The sequence below is a fragment of the Aquarana catesbeiana genome, linkage group LG06 (assembly GCF_042186555.1).
Source record: "Aquarana catesbeiana isolate 2022-GZ linkage group LG06, ASM4218655v1, whole genome shotgun sequence".
In the NCBI taxonomy this organism is placed as follows: domain Eukaryota; kingdom Metazoa; phylum Chordata; class Amphibia; order Anura; family Ranidae; genus Aquarana; species Aquarana catesbeiana.
This window is the reverse complement of record NC_133329.1, coordinates 408,351,101-408,366,529: the sequence shown is the minus strand read 5'-3', so window position 1 is coordinate 408,366,529 and position 15,429 is coordinate 408,351,101. Positions and strand designations below refer to the sequence as shown.

Sequence of the window (15,429 nt, the reverse complement as noted above, 5' to 3'; positions counted from 1 at the left end):
TACAGCAGACACGAGGGCTTGCACAGTGATCTGGCAGCCGTGCCTTTTTAAGTGTACATGTATACTGAATGGCCCCCCGCCCCTCCTTTCCAGCTCTGTAGTCCAGTACATAGTGTTCTGGTCGCAGTAGAAGACTTGTATGGCTGTGAAAGTAGATTTGCTTCAGGGGAAGACCTTATGTAGCAGGTGCCAGTGCTCCTTTCACTCTATTTTCCCACAAAGCCCATTTTCCCATTACAGCAGTTGGCTTGGTCTGATCTGATTAGCAAAGTAATTGCACAGTACCAGCTTAATTGCTAGGCACAGTTGATGGGCAACCACTTTGTCAGTGGGTGGAATAGCCTGCTTCTAGGAACACTCAGCTCCCGAGGCCCTGTTTGTCTCTGCATATAAAATAAGACACGCAGAGCATGTAAATTCCCAGAACTTTGCTAATAATGTTCTGCCAGTGTTCTCATCAGAAGTATATTTGCACAATTTAGAGTAATGCTGCTTTTGTTGCTTAATGCGGAGCTTACCGTACTGTGGTTAGTTGATCTTTGCTCTATGCATGCCAGCAGCTTTTTGTTTTAAACTAGTCTAGTCTGGCAAATATGTAAAACTGCCTTTCAGTGTTATATCCCTTCAAATATTATTTTTGAATTCTGCTACTGTAATTCCATGTAGTCCCTTTGTATTGAGTTTGGCACATGACTACTGAGAATTGAATTAGGGCCAGCAGTGGCTTCTCTGGATAAGCTTCTATGCAGAAGTTAAAGGGAATTGGGTTGGCATAGGTGAGGATGACCTCTTAGGGGATAGACATTGGGGTGGATGACCTCTTAGGGGGGTAGACATTGGGGTGGATGACCTCTTAGGGGGGTAGACATTGGGGTGGATGACCTCTTAGGGGGGTAGACATTGGGGTGGATGACCTCTTAGGGGGGTAGACATTGGGGTGGATGACCTCTTAGGGGGGTAGACATTGGGGTGGATGACCTCTTAGGGGGGTAGACATTGGGGTGGATGACCTCTTAGGGGGGTAGACATTGGGGTGGATGACCTCTTGGGGGGGTAGTAGACATTGGGGTGGATGACCCCTTGGGGGGGTAGTAGACATTGGGGGCGGATGACCCCTTGGGGGGAGCGCGGACATTGGGGGCGGATGACCCCTTGGGGGGAGCGCGGACATTGGGGGCGGATGACCCCTTGGGGGGAGCGCGGACATTGGGGGCGGATGACCCCTTGGGGGGAGCGCGGACATTGGGGGCGGATGACCCCTTGGGGGGGGCGCGGACATTGGGGGCGGATGACCCCTTGGGGGGGGGCGCGGACATTGGGGGCGGATGACCCCTTGGGGGGGGCGGACATTGGGGGCGGATGACCCCTTGGGGGGGGCGCGCGGACATTGGGGGCGGATGACCTCTTAGGGGGGCGGATGACCTCTTAGGGGGGCGGATGACCCCCCTTGGGGGGCGGATGACCCCCCCCCCTTGGGGGGGCGGACCTTGGGGGCGGATGACCCCCCTCCCCCCCCTTAGGTTAAGTGTTTTCATGCTCTATAGTGGTCCTAAAACAGGGCAGAGTGTTGGCACAAGTTGGATAAACTGAAGCCTCTGAAAAGTGTTTTTACCCTCTGTAGGGTTGATGTTGGGGTGGGTGGAGAGATCTTAGGTTGGGGAGAGATCTTAGACCAACATCTGTTTTTTTGCTCTGTAGAGGTCCAAAAAGGGGGCAGAGGGTTGACACAAGTCTGAACTGAAGCCTCTGAAAAGTGTTTTCACACTCTTTATGACTTGCAGCCAATTAGCAGGGTAAGGTGGATCCGCCACAGTCCATGCAGTCCCTGACAAGTCTTTTGGAAGTTAAATATTACGTATTCAGTTTTTTTTTTTTTTTGTGTGTATGCAGCCAAATTGGCAGGAGCTATCCTTTAAACATTTTGGTGAACCCCCTAAAATTCCCCCACTGGAGGCTTCCCCCCCATTGTGCCTGAAAGGACTTGCAGCTTGTCATTTTAAGGCCTTTTTTTTAAGGGTTGCTACCCCAAGTGTGTATCACCTGTACAAAGGACAGCGGGCCAAGTTTAGGAAACCCTCATAGATTCCCCCAACCCTAAATAATTGTACATATGGAAGTGGTAAAATGTCACCAGTTGAACATCTTGGGTAAGTTGCGTTTTTTTTTGTTTTTTTTTTAAATAAACTTTTTTTCTTTCATGTCAAGTTGATGTGATATCGGCTAAAATGACTTTTTTTTTTCTCTCCCAGTTGAGCTTCGATGACATGCTCATGTTTGCTTCTGCTGGCTGTTGAGTGGCATCTTTGGTCATGTGTGGTCTTCTGGTGGTGATTGAAGGGGTGGTAGTGAAGTGTGTGTGACCTCGGAGGATATGAGTTTTATAAGGAGACAATGAAGTTTGCATGGCTGTAAGTGAGTGGAGATTGTGATGTGGTGTTGGCCATCTTGCGTTGACTGAGCGCCTGGTCGGGTGACACGATCTTGCCTGCGTGGTCGGGTGACATGGTCTTGCCTGTGTGGTTGCTGCACTGTGGTCGGGTGACATGGTCTTGCCTGCGTGGTGAGTGTTCTGCATGCGCTTGACTCTCTAATGCAAGTTGTGTGTTTTGTTTTTTTTAGATGTAAGTTTATTCTCTCCTGCCAATTAGCAGTCTATAACATTACTTTGTTCTTTTTTTAAATGTACTTTAGGCAGCTGTGACTTTCAGGGAATGTGACCTAGAAAATAGAGATATGCATCAGTAACTGCATTCTAAAGACGGCTGAGCCAGGGTTTTATTTTATTTTATTTTTTTCTCCTTCCTTTATTACAGGCCAATCTTACGAAATCCGTTTCCTTGACAACAGAAAATTGGGAGAGTACCAAGACCTCGATACCAAATATCTCAAGGTACTTTATTGGGCATGCTGATCTGTTCAACTTATTCTGAGAGAGAACATAGCCCTGGAAGAAAAGTTCACTGATCTTCTGACCTGCAGAGCATTTATAAGGGTGGTTTTCCACGATCTGGCTTGCAGTATACCGAACATCAGCACTGGATGTTGGGGTTGGATGACCTCTTGGGGGCGGACGTTGGGGTTGGGATGACCTCTTGGGGGCGGACGTTGGGGGTTGGGATGACCTCTTGGGGGCGGACGTTGGGGGTTGGGATGACCTCTTGGGGGCGGACGTTGGGGGTTGGGATGACCTCTTGGGGGCGGACGTTGGGGGTTGGGATGACCTCTTGGGGGCGGACGTTGGGGGTTGGGATGACCTCTTGGGGGCGGACGTTGGGGGTTGGGATGACCTCTTGGGGGCGGACGTTGGGGGTTGGGATGACCTCTTGGGGGCGGACGTTGGGGGTTGGGATGACCTCTTGGGGGCGGACGTTGGGGGTTGGGATGACCTCTTGGGGGCGGACGTTGGGGGTTGGGATGACCTCTTGGGGGCGGACGTTGGGGGTTGGGATGACCTCTTGGGGGCGGACGTTGGGGGTTGGGATGACCTCTTGGGGGCGGACGTTGGGGGTTGGGATGACCTCTTGGGGGCGGACGTTGGGGGTTGGGATGACCTCTTGGGGGCGGACGTTGGGGGTTGGGATGACCTCTTGGGGGCGGACGTTGGGGGTTGGGATGACCTCTTGGGGGCGGACGTTGGGGGTTGGGATGACCTCTTGGGGGCGGACGTTGGGGGTTGGGATGACCTCTTGGGGGCGGACGTTGGGGGTTGGGATGACCTCTTGGGGGCGGACGTTGGGGGTTGGGATGACCTCTTGGGGGCGGACGTTGGGGGTTGGGATGACCTCTTGGGGGCGGACGTTGGGGGTTGGGATGACCTCTTGGGGGCGGACGTTGGGGGTTGGGATGACCTCTTGGGGGCGGACGTTGGGGGTTGGGATGACCTCTTGGGGGCGGACGACCTCTTAGGTACTGTATTGGGCTTGCTGGTCTGTTCATCTTGTTCTGAGAGAGAACATAGCCCTGGAAGAAAAGTTCGCTGATCTTCTGTCCTCCTCTCCCGCAGAGCATTATAAGGGTGGTTTTCCACGATCGGCGCTTGCAGTATACGGAACATCAGCAGCTAGAAGGTTGGAGATGGAGCCGACCTGGGGATCGCATTCTTGACCTAGGTTAGTGTGTTTGAGACTGGTACGTGTGTGTGTGTGTATATATATATATATATATATATATATATATATATATATATATATATATATATATATATATATATATAGTATGTATATTAGTCTAAGTTCACTGTAGCATTTTTCCCTTTCTTTGTGGTTTTCTAAGGGCTCGTTCACGCTAGCTGTGCCCTCTGAAGAGCGATCTGCATTTGGATTGCTCTGCAGAGCATTTGACAAGTGGTGAGGAGTTGTATCACCGCCTCACCTCCTGCTTTAATTCCTCGAACTCTGCACCGCAACCGTGTGCACTGCACACAGTTGCATGACGCTTGCTGGGTGGCCCCATTCACTTAAATAGGATGAGTTTGGCAAGTGCTATGCTTGCTGCAAGCAAGAGCCGTGAAGAAAAGCTCTGCAGCATGTGTACACTCCTGGCTGATGCAGCTAAACGGATTAGAGGTTGGGAGACAGCAAAAGTGCGGCTCGACTGGGGGTTTTAGCCCCAACCACTAGTGTGAACAAGCCCTTAAACGCTGCAACCTTGGATATGCTTAATAGAGTGCCGCTCCAATGCTGTGGCTCTAAAAACCACAATGGGGTGCGGGCATGTGTAGCAATCCAAGGAGAAGTTAAATAGATCATGGGTAAATGCCGCACAGGAGCCTGCTCCTAGTTTTTGGAAAGTAAAAAAACTGCCTCAGCTCCTCCCTTTAAGCCACGCCACTGACTCATTTCACCCTACACCTGGGCTCTAAAAACCACAATGGGGTGTTGGCATGTATAACCATCCAAGGGGCAGTTAAAAAGATTGTGGGTAAATGCCGCACACAAATCCGCTCCTAGCGTTTGGAAAGTAGAAAACTGCCTCGGCCCCAGCTCCTCCCATTAAGTCAAGATCTCTGACGCATTTCACCCTTCCTTCTGGGGCTTAGTGATAGAGGAAGCCCATACACTGCTATTGAAAACTGAACTCCAGCCTGCAATAAGACAAAAATGAAGTTCTTTATTCTTTAATACACCATTAAGCCCCCGTTCACACACCGGTGCGGCCTGTCATGCGATTTTTGAAAGGTCAAAATCACATAAGTCGTATTTGTACCTAATGGGACCGTTCAAATCAGTGCGACTCAGACTTGAACTGATTTTGAAAAAAAAAAAGGTTCCTGCACTATTTTTGGCCATTTCATGTGAGACTTGCATTGACATCTGCGCATGAAAAATCAGATGTCGGCAAGCTGCACATGAAATCACACTAACCGGCGGCTGGGAAATCGTGCGATTTTTCAAAGCCGCATTTAGTTTTAAACAGGGGACTAAATGTATTTTTAAAAGGAAAGGGGTGTAAGTTCCCGAAATTTGTCCGGTTATCAACTTCAACCTCTGTACAGCAAAGCTTAGAGATGGGAAGGGGAGAAGCAACACACAAGGAGCTCTTCATGTGTGCTCCAGTGAAAGGAGCATACAGATGGGAAGGGGTAAAAATGGCTCTCCTATATGTATTTTTCCAGTGTATTTTAGGGGTTTGTCTGGAGTCCAGTTTTTTGTCAGATTAGTGAAAGTAACTACCCTCGCTCTCCAGAAATTGTGTGGCTTGCCTCAGATGGAAGCTGCTTTCTTAAGTCATAAGTCACATACCAGTTTTGAAAGAGACGAACCTTTTCTCTGTTCTCCCCTGTTTTCAACAAATTTCATGTTGGCATGAAAACTTGGTTTGATCTTTTGCAGATATCCCCTTGTCAGTTGGAATTTTGGATCCCCGAGCTAGCCCAACACAACTAAACACTGTAGAGTTCCTGTGGGATCCGTCCAAACGAGTGTCTGCTAACATTCAGGTACTACATACCGCCTTCCATGGGGGAAAAGATGTTTGAGAGAAAGATGAGCTCACTAAGAAGGAATCAGCGTAGTAGAACATGCTAATTTTACAGCCGCCGTCTCCTTGTGATCTGATGGCCTTAACCTTTTCTTTCCGAAATCTTTAACGTAGATTTTTTTTTAATATTATTATTTTTTTTTTTACAAAGGCTTATTTCACTGCTTGCCGCCCGGCCACGGTACAATTACTGCGACAGGGTGGCACCGGGAGATTGCATGATGTACATCACCCAGCCTGTTTCCGGGTTAGGGGGTGTGCGCCCCTTTGCTAATCCATACTGTCACTGACTACCACAGGATTTTTTCAGCAGGTCCCAGCCAATGATTTATGCCCGAGACCTGCTGATCGGCTGTAGCCAATCACAGCAGAGCCCTGTGTGTTTTACATACACACAGGGCGTGTACACAGATCAACGATCTGGCTGTTTATTCTCCTTGCTTTGCAGGGGGAAAAAGACAGATCTGTTGGTAAAAGCAGCACAAATTACAGATTGCTAGGCACACAGTTAACCCCTTGAGTGCCTTTAGATGTTAACCCCTTCCCGGCCAGTGTACAGTATTATCACTGACCACTGTATTGATGACATCAGTGTCACTTGGTGACCCTCCCAGATAGTGTCTGTTAGCGCCAGATTGTCCGCCACCCTTTCACAGTCACACTGATCACTGCATTACAGTATAATGTCTATAGCTGTGTAAATTTCAGTACATATCGCATAGTTTGTAGACGCTCTAACTTTCACGCAAACCAATTAATATACACTTTATTGGGTGTTTTTTTTATTTTTTTTTTTTTTTTTTGACATGTAGCAGAATACATTTTGGCCTACATTTATGAAGAAATTTGATTTGTTTTTAATAACATTTTTTATTGCATGATTTATGACAAAGCAGAATTTTTTTTTTTTCCCCAAAATGTTCGATCATTTTTACCAATTAAAACAATCCGCAGAGGTGATCAAATACCACCAAAAGAAAGCTCTATTGTGCGTTTTGGGTACAGCATTGCATGACCGCGCAATTACCAGTTAACCACTTCTGGTACTGCCCACTGTGTGTGTGTATATACGTCATTTAAATCCTGGGGTTATGGCATCTGCTAGCTGCCATAACTCCTGGTATTTTTTTTTTTCATACAGCAGGCAAATAGGCACCCAATAAGTGGTCCCAGTGGCGGATTCGCCATGGGATCACCACCTGCCACTTCCAAGTTGTTTCCCTGATTGCCAGAGCCGTCGGTAAAGGGGGGAAACATTCTGATCCCCGTTAACGATGGGCAAGATGGCCCCCACTCGACTCTGTCCTTGGAGGACCAGAGTGATGTCAAACGTCCCTTTCGCCCTCTGGGATTAAAGGGCCGATTTATAAATGTTACAGTAAAATTACTTTTTTTTTTTTTTTTTTTTAATTAAAGTGTAAATGAGACATTTGAGGTCTCTTTGACCCCGGATATCACATTAAAAAGGCCCTGTCCATGCTTATTTATATTAGAAGAGTTCCTTGTAATAGGAATAAAAGTGATCAAAAAACATTTTTTCTAAAGGGACAGTGTAAGAATAAATAAGAAAAAAATTAAAGCACCCCGTCCCTCCGAGCTTGTACACAGAAGCGAATGCATACGTAAGTCGCGCCCACAAACGGTGTTCAAACCACACATGTGAGGTATCGCCACAATGGTTCGAGCAAGAGCAATAATTCTAGCGCTATACCTTTATCGGTAGCTCTAAACGCGTGAGCTGTAAAAAAATTTTTAAACCTGTGGAGATCAAGTACCGTAGTTTGTCGCCATTCCACAAGCGTGCACAATTTTAAAGCATGACGTGTTGGGTTCACATAATACAAAAAAATGGGGCTAACTTTACGGTTTACACTTTTTTTTTTTTTTTTTTTTTTTTTTTTTATTTAAAAAAGTGTATTTTTTTTTCCCCCCAAAAAATGCGCTTGTAAGACTGCTGCCCAAATATAGTGTGACAAAGTATTGCAATGATCTCAATTTTATTCTACTACTTCTATACATATTTTTGGGGGATTCTAAGTAATTTTTTAGCAAAAACTGATTTTAACTTGTAAACAGCAAATGTCAGAAATGGGCTTGGTCCTTAATTGGTTAAAGTGGCGGAGTGCTGAATAGCAAAAAAAAGGTCTGGTCTTGAAGGGGAGTAAAATCTTCCAGAGCTGAAGTGGTTTACTTTGTATAATTAACTTTTTTTAAATTTGCATTCTTCATCTATAGGTACATTGTATTAGCACAGAATTCACCCCGAGGAAGCATGGCGGGGAGAAAGGCGTTCCTTTCCGAATTCAGATTGATACATTTAAGCAGAATGAGAGTGGAGAATACACAGAACATTTGCACTCAGCCAGCTGCCAAATCAAGGTTTTTAAGGTAAGCGTCCTTCCTTGGAGGAGGCTCTTTTATTGATCCCGCCATGTTTAGTTTTTTTATCCTTAACTCCATCCTAAGGAAATGATGTCTTCAAAGAATTGTACAGTTTGCTGAACATCTAAGGAGGTTCTGTCTAATGGGGTCTTCATAACTGTAAGAGCAACACCTGTGGAAAGGCAAGCCTGCTTCCATCACACATTCACCTTAAATGGAAGCAGATTCACTGTCCACAGAAGATAAACCTTTTAGGAATTACACAATACCTCAGCACTGCAAGGCATTCATGAGCCGCTGTACAGTGACTACATGATCCCCCCCACAACATCAAGGAGGTTTCCAAAAATTTTTAAAAACCTTTTGCTGTAGGTTATGCTGAAATTCTTCCCGACTTTGCATTATAGGAAATTTTTTTGGCCTTTTTTTTTTCTGAAAATATATTTAAAGAGGAGCTCCAGTCTCCCGCAAAAAGAATTAAACAGCAGCTACAAATACTGTAGCTGCTGACTTTTCATATAAGGACACTTACCTGCGCCTGGATCCAGCGATGTCCTCACCCGAGCTGATTCTTCATTCTGCTTTGGGTGCAGCATCTTTACTAAGGGAAACCAGCAGTGAAGCCTTGTGGCTTTACAGCCGGCCTCTATCTGCGCATACGCGAGTTATGCTGCCTTTTCTTTTATTGGTCCCGCAGTCTTCTGCGATCTGTCCCAGAAAGCTGCAAACTTCCGCGGCCATCTGACCGGACGTGGGGGAGCGAGTACCTGTCAAAATTGGGTAGAGAGGAGGAAGAAGAGCGGAACATTCCCTTTTGCTTGAAGTTCCACTTTAAATGTGTGTTTAATTTTTTTTTTTTGTTTTTTTTTTTTTTTTACTCTAAATCTGAATACTTCTTGAAATGAGGTTGTAACAAGTTAACATTTCCCTGAAGATCATCTTTAAAGTGAACTACCCATACAGTGGAGCTCCCCTCCACGCTACAAGGGTTAAATGTCTGTTTTTGTCTAGGGTACCATTAAAAAAATATAACCAAGTAGGATGTCACACACCCTACTAAGCTAAGCAGGGCAATAACTTCTCCGCAGAATGTGGAAACCTTGCAAAAAGACCTGAACAAATTAATGGGGTGGGCAACTACATGGCAAATGAGGTTCAATGTAGAAAAATGTAAAATAATGCATTTGGGTGGCAAAAATATAAATACAATCTATACACTGGGGGGAGAACCTCTGGGGTAATCTAGGATGGAAAAGGACCTGGGGGTCCTAGTAGTTTGGCTCAGCAATGGCATGCAATGCCAAGCTGCTGCTAACAAAGCGAACAGAATATTGGCATTAAAAAGGGGATCAACTCCAGAGATAAAACGATAATTCTCCTGCTCTACAAGACTCTGGTCTGGCCGCACCTGGAATATGCTGTCCAGTTCTGGGCACCAGTCCTCAGGAAGGATGTACTGGAAATGGAGCGAGTACAAAGAAGGGCAACAAAGCTAATAAAGGGTCTGGAGGATATTAGTTATGAGGAAAGGTTGTGAGCACTGAACTTATTCTCTCTGGAGAAGAGACGCTTGAGAGGGGATATGATTTCAATATATAAATACCGGACTGGTGACCCCACAATAGGGAGAAAACTTTTTCACGGAAGGGAGTTTAATAAGACACGTGGCCACTCATTAACATTAGAAGAAAAGAGGTTTAATCTTAAACTACATAGAGGGTTCTTTACTGTAAGAGCGGCCAGGATGTGGAATTCTCTTCCACAGGCGGTGGTCTCAGCGGGGAGCATTGATAGCTTCAAGAAACTATTAAGCACCTGAATGACCACAACATACAGGGATATACAATGTAATACTGACATAATCACACATAGGTTGGACTTGATGGACTTGTCTTTTTTTTTTTTTTTTCCAACCTCACTATGTAACACCAAACAGCCAAAACCCTAAGTGAATTAAAAAGCGGCTTAAGCTCCTCCCAGGCCTTGCCACTGATGCTTTTCACCCCATCCAAAGGGCTTAGTAACTATGGGTGGGATAAAATGCATCAACGGGCATGGCCTGGCAGGAGCCAGGCTGAAGCCGCTTTACATTCACTAAGTGTTTTTGCTGTTCAGTGTGCCGGATTTTTGCTTTTATATAAATTTGAGTGTGTTGGGGATGGGTTCTTTGGATGCCGGCACCTGCTGGCAATGAGTCACTGGATGGGCTTGGAGCCACGCTGTGAAAGGTTCAGCTGAGGTCACCATTAATTCCCCGCTCCTGCAAACTTTTCCTTTTGTGAGAGTGGTCCCCTGAAATCTTTTCAGTGCTCTGTCGGTATCACTATGACTTTGTCGCATGCAGGGCGGGCAGTCCTACATTATAAGTGAGGAAATCGAGGGCCTGCCCCCTACCTGGAACATAAGAGGGGAGCACTGGGAAAGTGGGCTGGAGGGGAAAGGGGGATGAGGAATAGTAAGTAGAAATTGCATTCAAAGGTACCCTAGACAAAAATCAGAATTTAAGTTCAGCTTAAAGCGATATTACAGGCAAGTCTTTGTTTAAAAAAAAAACAAAAAAAAAAACTATACTTGCCTGCTGTGTAATGGTTTTGCACAGATCAGCCCTCGATCCTCTTCTCGGGTCCCCCGCCAGTGCCCCTGGCCCCTCCCTCCTGCCGAATGTCCCCAGAGCAAATAGCTTGCTATAGGGGCACCCGAGCAGACTTGCTCCTGAGCAGCTGCTCTGTGTCAATTCACCCATGGAGCTGCGGCGCGGCCCACTCACTGGCTGGGATTGACAGGAGCGGGAGCCAATGACTCCCGCTGCTATCTTAGCCAATGAGGAGGGAATCGCTGGAGACCTGAGGCTCTCCTGCACTTTGCTGGATTGAAATGGAACTCAGGTAAGTATTGGGGGAGGCTGCAAGAAACTTCTGCACACAGGATTTTTTTACCTTCATGCATTGAGTGCATGAAGGTAAAAACGTGGAGCCTTTAGAACCAGTTTAATGGATGTTCAAAATCTTTGTATACAGTATAGAATGGGTTAGACCCCTCATTAACATTTTATTGCTCTGTGTCCCCGCTGGACAGGTTCACCCTTTTAATTTGTCCTGGTGTTGTCAAGACAAAGTAATAGGAATTCAGAATTTTACAGTTGTCATCACCAGCCCTGTCAGCTGGTGACATCGGTCTTTGGGGAATTCCCCCTTTACACAAGACTTCCTTTTGTGTCTCCATAGCAGGAAGTGAAAAGGAACGGGAACAGATGAGGAACACCGCAAAGTAGACTTGGGTTAACCCTTTCCCTACACTATCCAAAACCGAAGATAAAAGCTATTCTTGAAATATGTTTAACATTTGATAGGTGCCGATTCCTCCTGTATTGTACGGTTTGCCCCAATGTTGTAAAGCACTGTGCAAACGGCACTATATAAATCCTGTATAATAATAATGTCCATGGGAAGTCTCATTCTTGTCTTGCAAATTTGTCCAGCCTAAAGGAGCAGACCGGAAACAGAAGACGGACCGAGAGAAGATTGAGAAGAGAAATGAGCAGGAGAGGGATAAATACCAAGCATCCTACGATACCACTATCCTGATAGAGGTGTGAATTACTAATGAACTTGGCTTATTCTACAGGACATTACTCTGTGAAGGTCTAGATGGCTGTATTTAACCCTTTTGCTGCTGGAGCCTTTTTTATTGCACATCTCAAAATGCTGGACTTTTTATCTTAATGTCAGGAAAGTAAGAGTGCTTGGAGATGCAGCAAAACCAGGATCAGAGGGGGTGCATAGAAAAGGTTTTTCTGTCCAGCAAAAATAAAAAGTTCAGGACTTTACGATTATTTATTTTTTTTAATCTCCTAGATGCTGCATCTGTCCCCTGCCGCCTCTAAGACCAACAACTGAGCGCTCACAGACCGCTAACTGCTCAGTTCTCGGTCTTCAGTGAGCAAGATAGGTGGTGACTGTCAGTCACTGGCTCTCTGCTCTGCCCCTCCAGTGCTCACTGACGTATCAAGCTGTGGAGGTGAATGGCTAGCTCAGGCTGAGCCAGCTGCAGGTCAGGAATCTGGGTGGATCCTGACTTTAAAGTGCAAGTTCACATTTACAGAAAAATCTGTAAGGAAAACTTACACCCCCCCAGGCACCCTGACTTGTGTGGGGCTCTCCCGTTATGAGTCCCGGTATAGCCACTTCAGGTGTTCCAGGGCTTAGAAACCCCCTCAGCATTCACGCGTCTTCCCCGCTGACAGGGACAGGCTACGCGGGTTCTGATTGGTCGACGCCACCCACGTGACGGTGCCGACCAATTAAAATGCTCCGAAGCGTTCCTCCTGACGGGGTACGTTTTGGAGATTCAGCTGCGGGGATTTCTAAGCCCCAGACCCCTGAGGCGGTTATACTGGGGCTCAGAATAGGAGATCGCTGCAGTCCAGATCAGCGGGACTGGGGGGGAGGGATATTTCTGTAAAGTTGAACTTACCCTTTAAAGTCATAGCCTGGGTTAGTGACATCAGCCAGCATTAGCCCGGTGTCTCCAGAATGGGAGATCGCTGAAATTCATGTCAGGGGGACTGGGGACGGTGGGGGGGTGAGGAGGGGAGGGGTCCTGTGTAAGTTCACCTTACAGATTTTTCTGTAAAGGTGAACTTGCCCTTTAAAGCCATAGCCTGACTCGGTCCAGCATTAATCCGCTGTCGGCTAAACACGGGCCACAGGAGTGCCGATCAATGTGTCCTTCTGTGACCTACAGCAGTAGGGCCAAAAAAAAAGTTTTGGCCCTACTTCTCTAATAGTAGACGGCTTGTTTTGCTCCTGGGCAGAACTTCTAGCAGGATTACATGGTGGTTAACTGTATAGAACTGTCAAGTTGTTTTACTCTCCTTTTTACATCTTTCCTCCCTCCTTTAGCCTCTGGCGTTTTTGTAGAGGAAGGTCAAATTGGAACTAAAACTGTTTTTGTTTTTGTGTGTTTGTTTTTTTTTTGTTTTTTTTTTTATGCCAAGTGTCAAGTATTTAGGATAACATGGATTTCTTTTTAAAAATACTGTTGGAGAAAATGTAAGGGTTCCTTATACATGACTGGTCTATGTATGCTGTCAATCCTGGAGACCTACACAGACTATATATATGTTCTGGATCTTTACTTTTATGGTGTAGGCAGGATTCTAGAGCCTCACACACACTGGGCGTTTGCCCAGCATTTAAGCTCCTTTCCCCGGGAGGAGTTTAGGTGTGTTTTTTTTTTTTTTTTTTTTTTTTTTTTTTTTTTGTGCGTCAATAGCTTGGGTGTATATTCATTTAATCGGCGATGCCGCTCCTGCACTGGTAGTGGGGTGTTTTGTTTTTTTTTTTTTTTTCTTTTGCTTCTAAACGCCCCTGCCTCTGAATGTCTGTATGGACACAGACTAACATTGGGGGACGTTTAAAGGCAGGGAAATAAAAATGCAAGACCCCTCTAGAAGCAGTGTGCATGAGTCCTTAAATCTTTCAATCTTCTAATTTTGCAGTGTTCTCCATGGCCAGATATTCCGTGTCAGTCAAATTCATCATCTTCTCCTGGCTACAACAGCTCTCCAAACAGCTTCGGGATAGGAGATGGGTATGGATTTTTTTTTTTGTAATGTATTTTCCGCATAAACATGTATGTTAACATGCAATGTACTGAGACTTTACACATTGCGTCCCTTCACTGTGTATAAAGCTGAGGAGATCCAGTTAAAGAAATGCCACCCAACCACCCCGGCCCCCCCCCCCTTTTTTTTTTTTTCTTTTCTTTTCCTTCTCCTTCGCTTACCTGATGCTGAGCTGAGCACATTTCAGATATTTACCCAAACAGCAGATACAGCATTGTCCTGCTCAAAGCCTCTTCTCAGCAACAATGTGACATCGGAAGGCTGCTCCGGCTCTTCCGGGTTCTGGTGCAGCCTTATGATGACACCCTGCAAGACCCGCCTACCTCCTCTGTTAGTAAATAGGGTGATGTGCAGGGCTCCTGGAGCCTCCTGGGATATGAATGTCACATCTCAGCAGGCACAGGGGGAACCAACATAATTTGCTGAGGTGAATGACGTAGGATGGTGGGCAGTCAAATTACTCCTTAGTGTGTATGGCATATCCCTTCAACAGAAGTTGGTCCGGCTGCTTACACACAGGGACGAATGACGGCTGGATTGTATGGACCTCCCCGATATTCAGCCCATGTGTAGTGGGCATGAAGTGGTGGAACCATATGCTAAAAGTGAGATTAAGGGTGGGGTGAAGTGTGATGGTTTGGTAATGAATACATGTAAAAGGTGTGGTAGGGGCAGAGATGAGGCAGTAATATAAAGAAGGGGCATAGGGGACTAGGAATATGGGAAAGTGGGTGTAGGTAGGCTGCGGGGGAAGAGTGGATGGAGCAAAAAGAGGAAGGTGGGAATTGGAACAGAAGGGTATGTTTCTGAAATCTTGCTCAACCAGTCCCCCCCCCCCATGCATGAAGAGTGACGCACTACTTGTTCTAGAACTGTGTAGCAAAAACTTCCAGTCGTGTGTGTGTGTATATTTCCCTGATGCCTCCGGTTTGTATACAGGAGACGCTGCTGCGCAGTGTCCTGGGCTGCCTAATAGTTTTGTAGAGCAAAGGGCAAGCTCGCTTGCATCATGCCTTAACAGAAGCCTAGGTGTGTCAGCGATTCGTGGGGTTTGATGTCTTGCTCAGCCCTACAGGTGTTCAGCACCTCTCCTGTGGACAGCGACACGCCACGATCGTGTTACCAGTCCTAATTCTTCTTGTGGAATCCTGTTTCTAGTTTGTCATTTTTCTTGTTTCAGCAACTGTTCTCCAACCCCTCCGGTGGAGCAACCTCCTGTCAGAAATGAGGTAAATATGCTTGAAATGTGGGACCTTTAACACGCAGCAAAAAAGTGCTGACCTGTCAACCAGGTTCATGCAAGTCCCTTTGTGTTTTTTCTGCTCCCTTTTAGAACACTTGTTTAAATGAGAACTAAAGTCACATTCCTGACCTTCAGTATTAATAAAGAACATTATTTCCTGATTCTAAACGCTGTATTTTTTATATAGTATACTTTGTGT

The 15,429-nt window shown here is 46.1% G+C and overlaps 1 protein-coding gene across 1 annotated transcript in view; it reads left to right on the top strand.

Moving 5' to 3' along the window:
- The window catches only part of TFCP2L1 (transcription factor CP2 like 1), a gene marked incomplete at its 5' end in the record, with an annotated part of 54,044 nt that overhangs the window by 14,670 nt on the left and 23,945 nt on the right, over positions 1–15,429 (top strand). Inside the window, 7 exon segments of the mRNA XM_073634470.1 lie at positions 2,814–2,890; positions 4,004–4,109; positions 5,832–5,938; positions 8,215–8,367; positions 11,840–11,950; positions 13,862–13,953; positions 15,168–15,216. Of these exon segments, the coding sequence (XP_073490571.1) occupies positions 2,814–2,890; positions 4,004–4,109; positions 5,832–5,938; positions 8,215–8,367; positions 11,840–11,950; positions 13,862–13,953; positions 15,168–15,216 (695 nt within the window).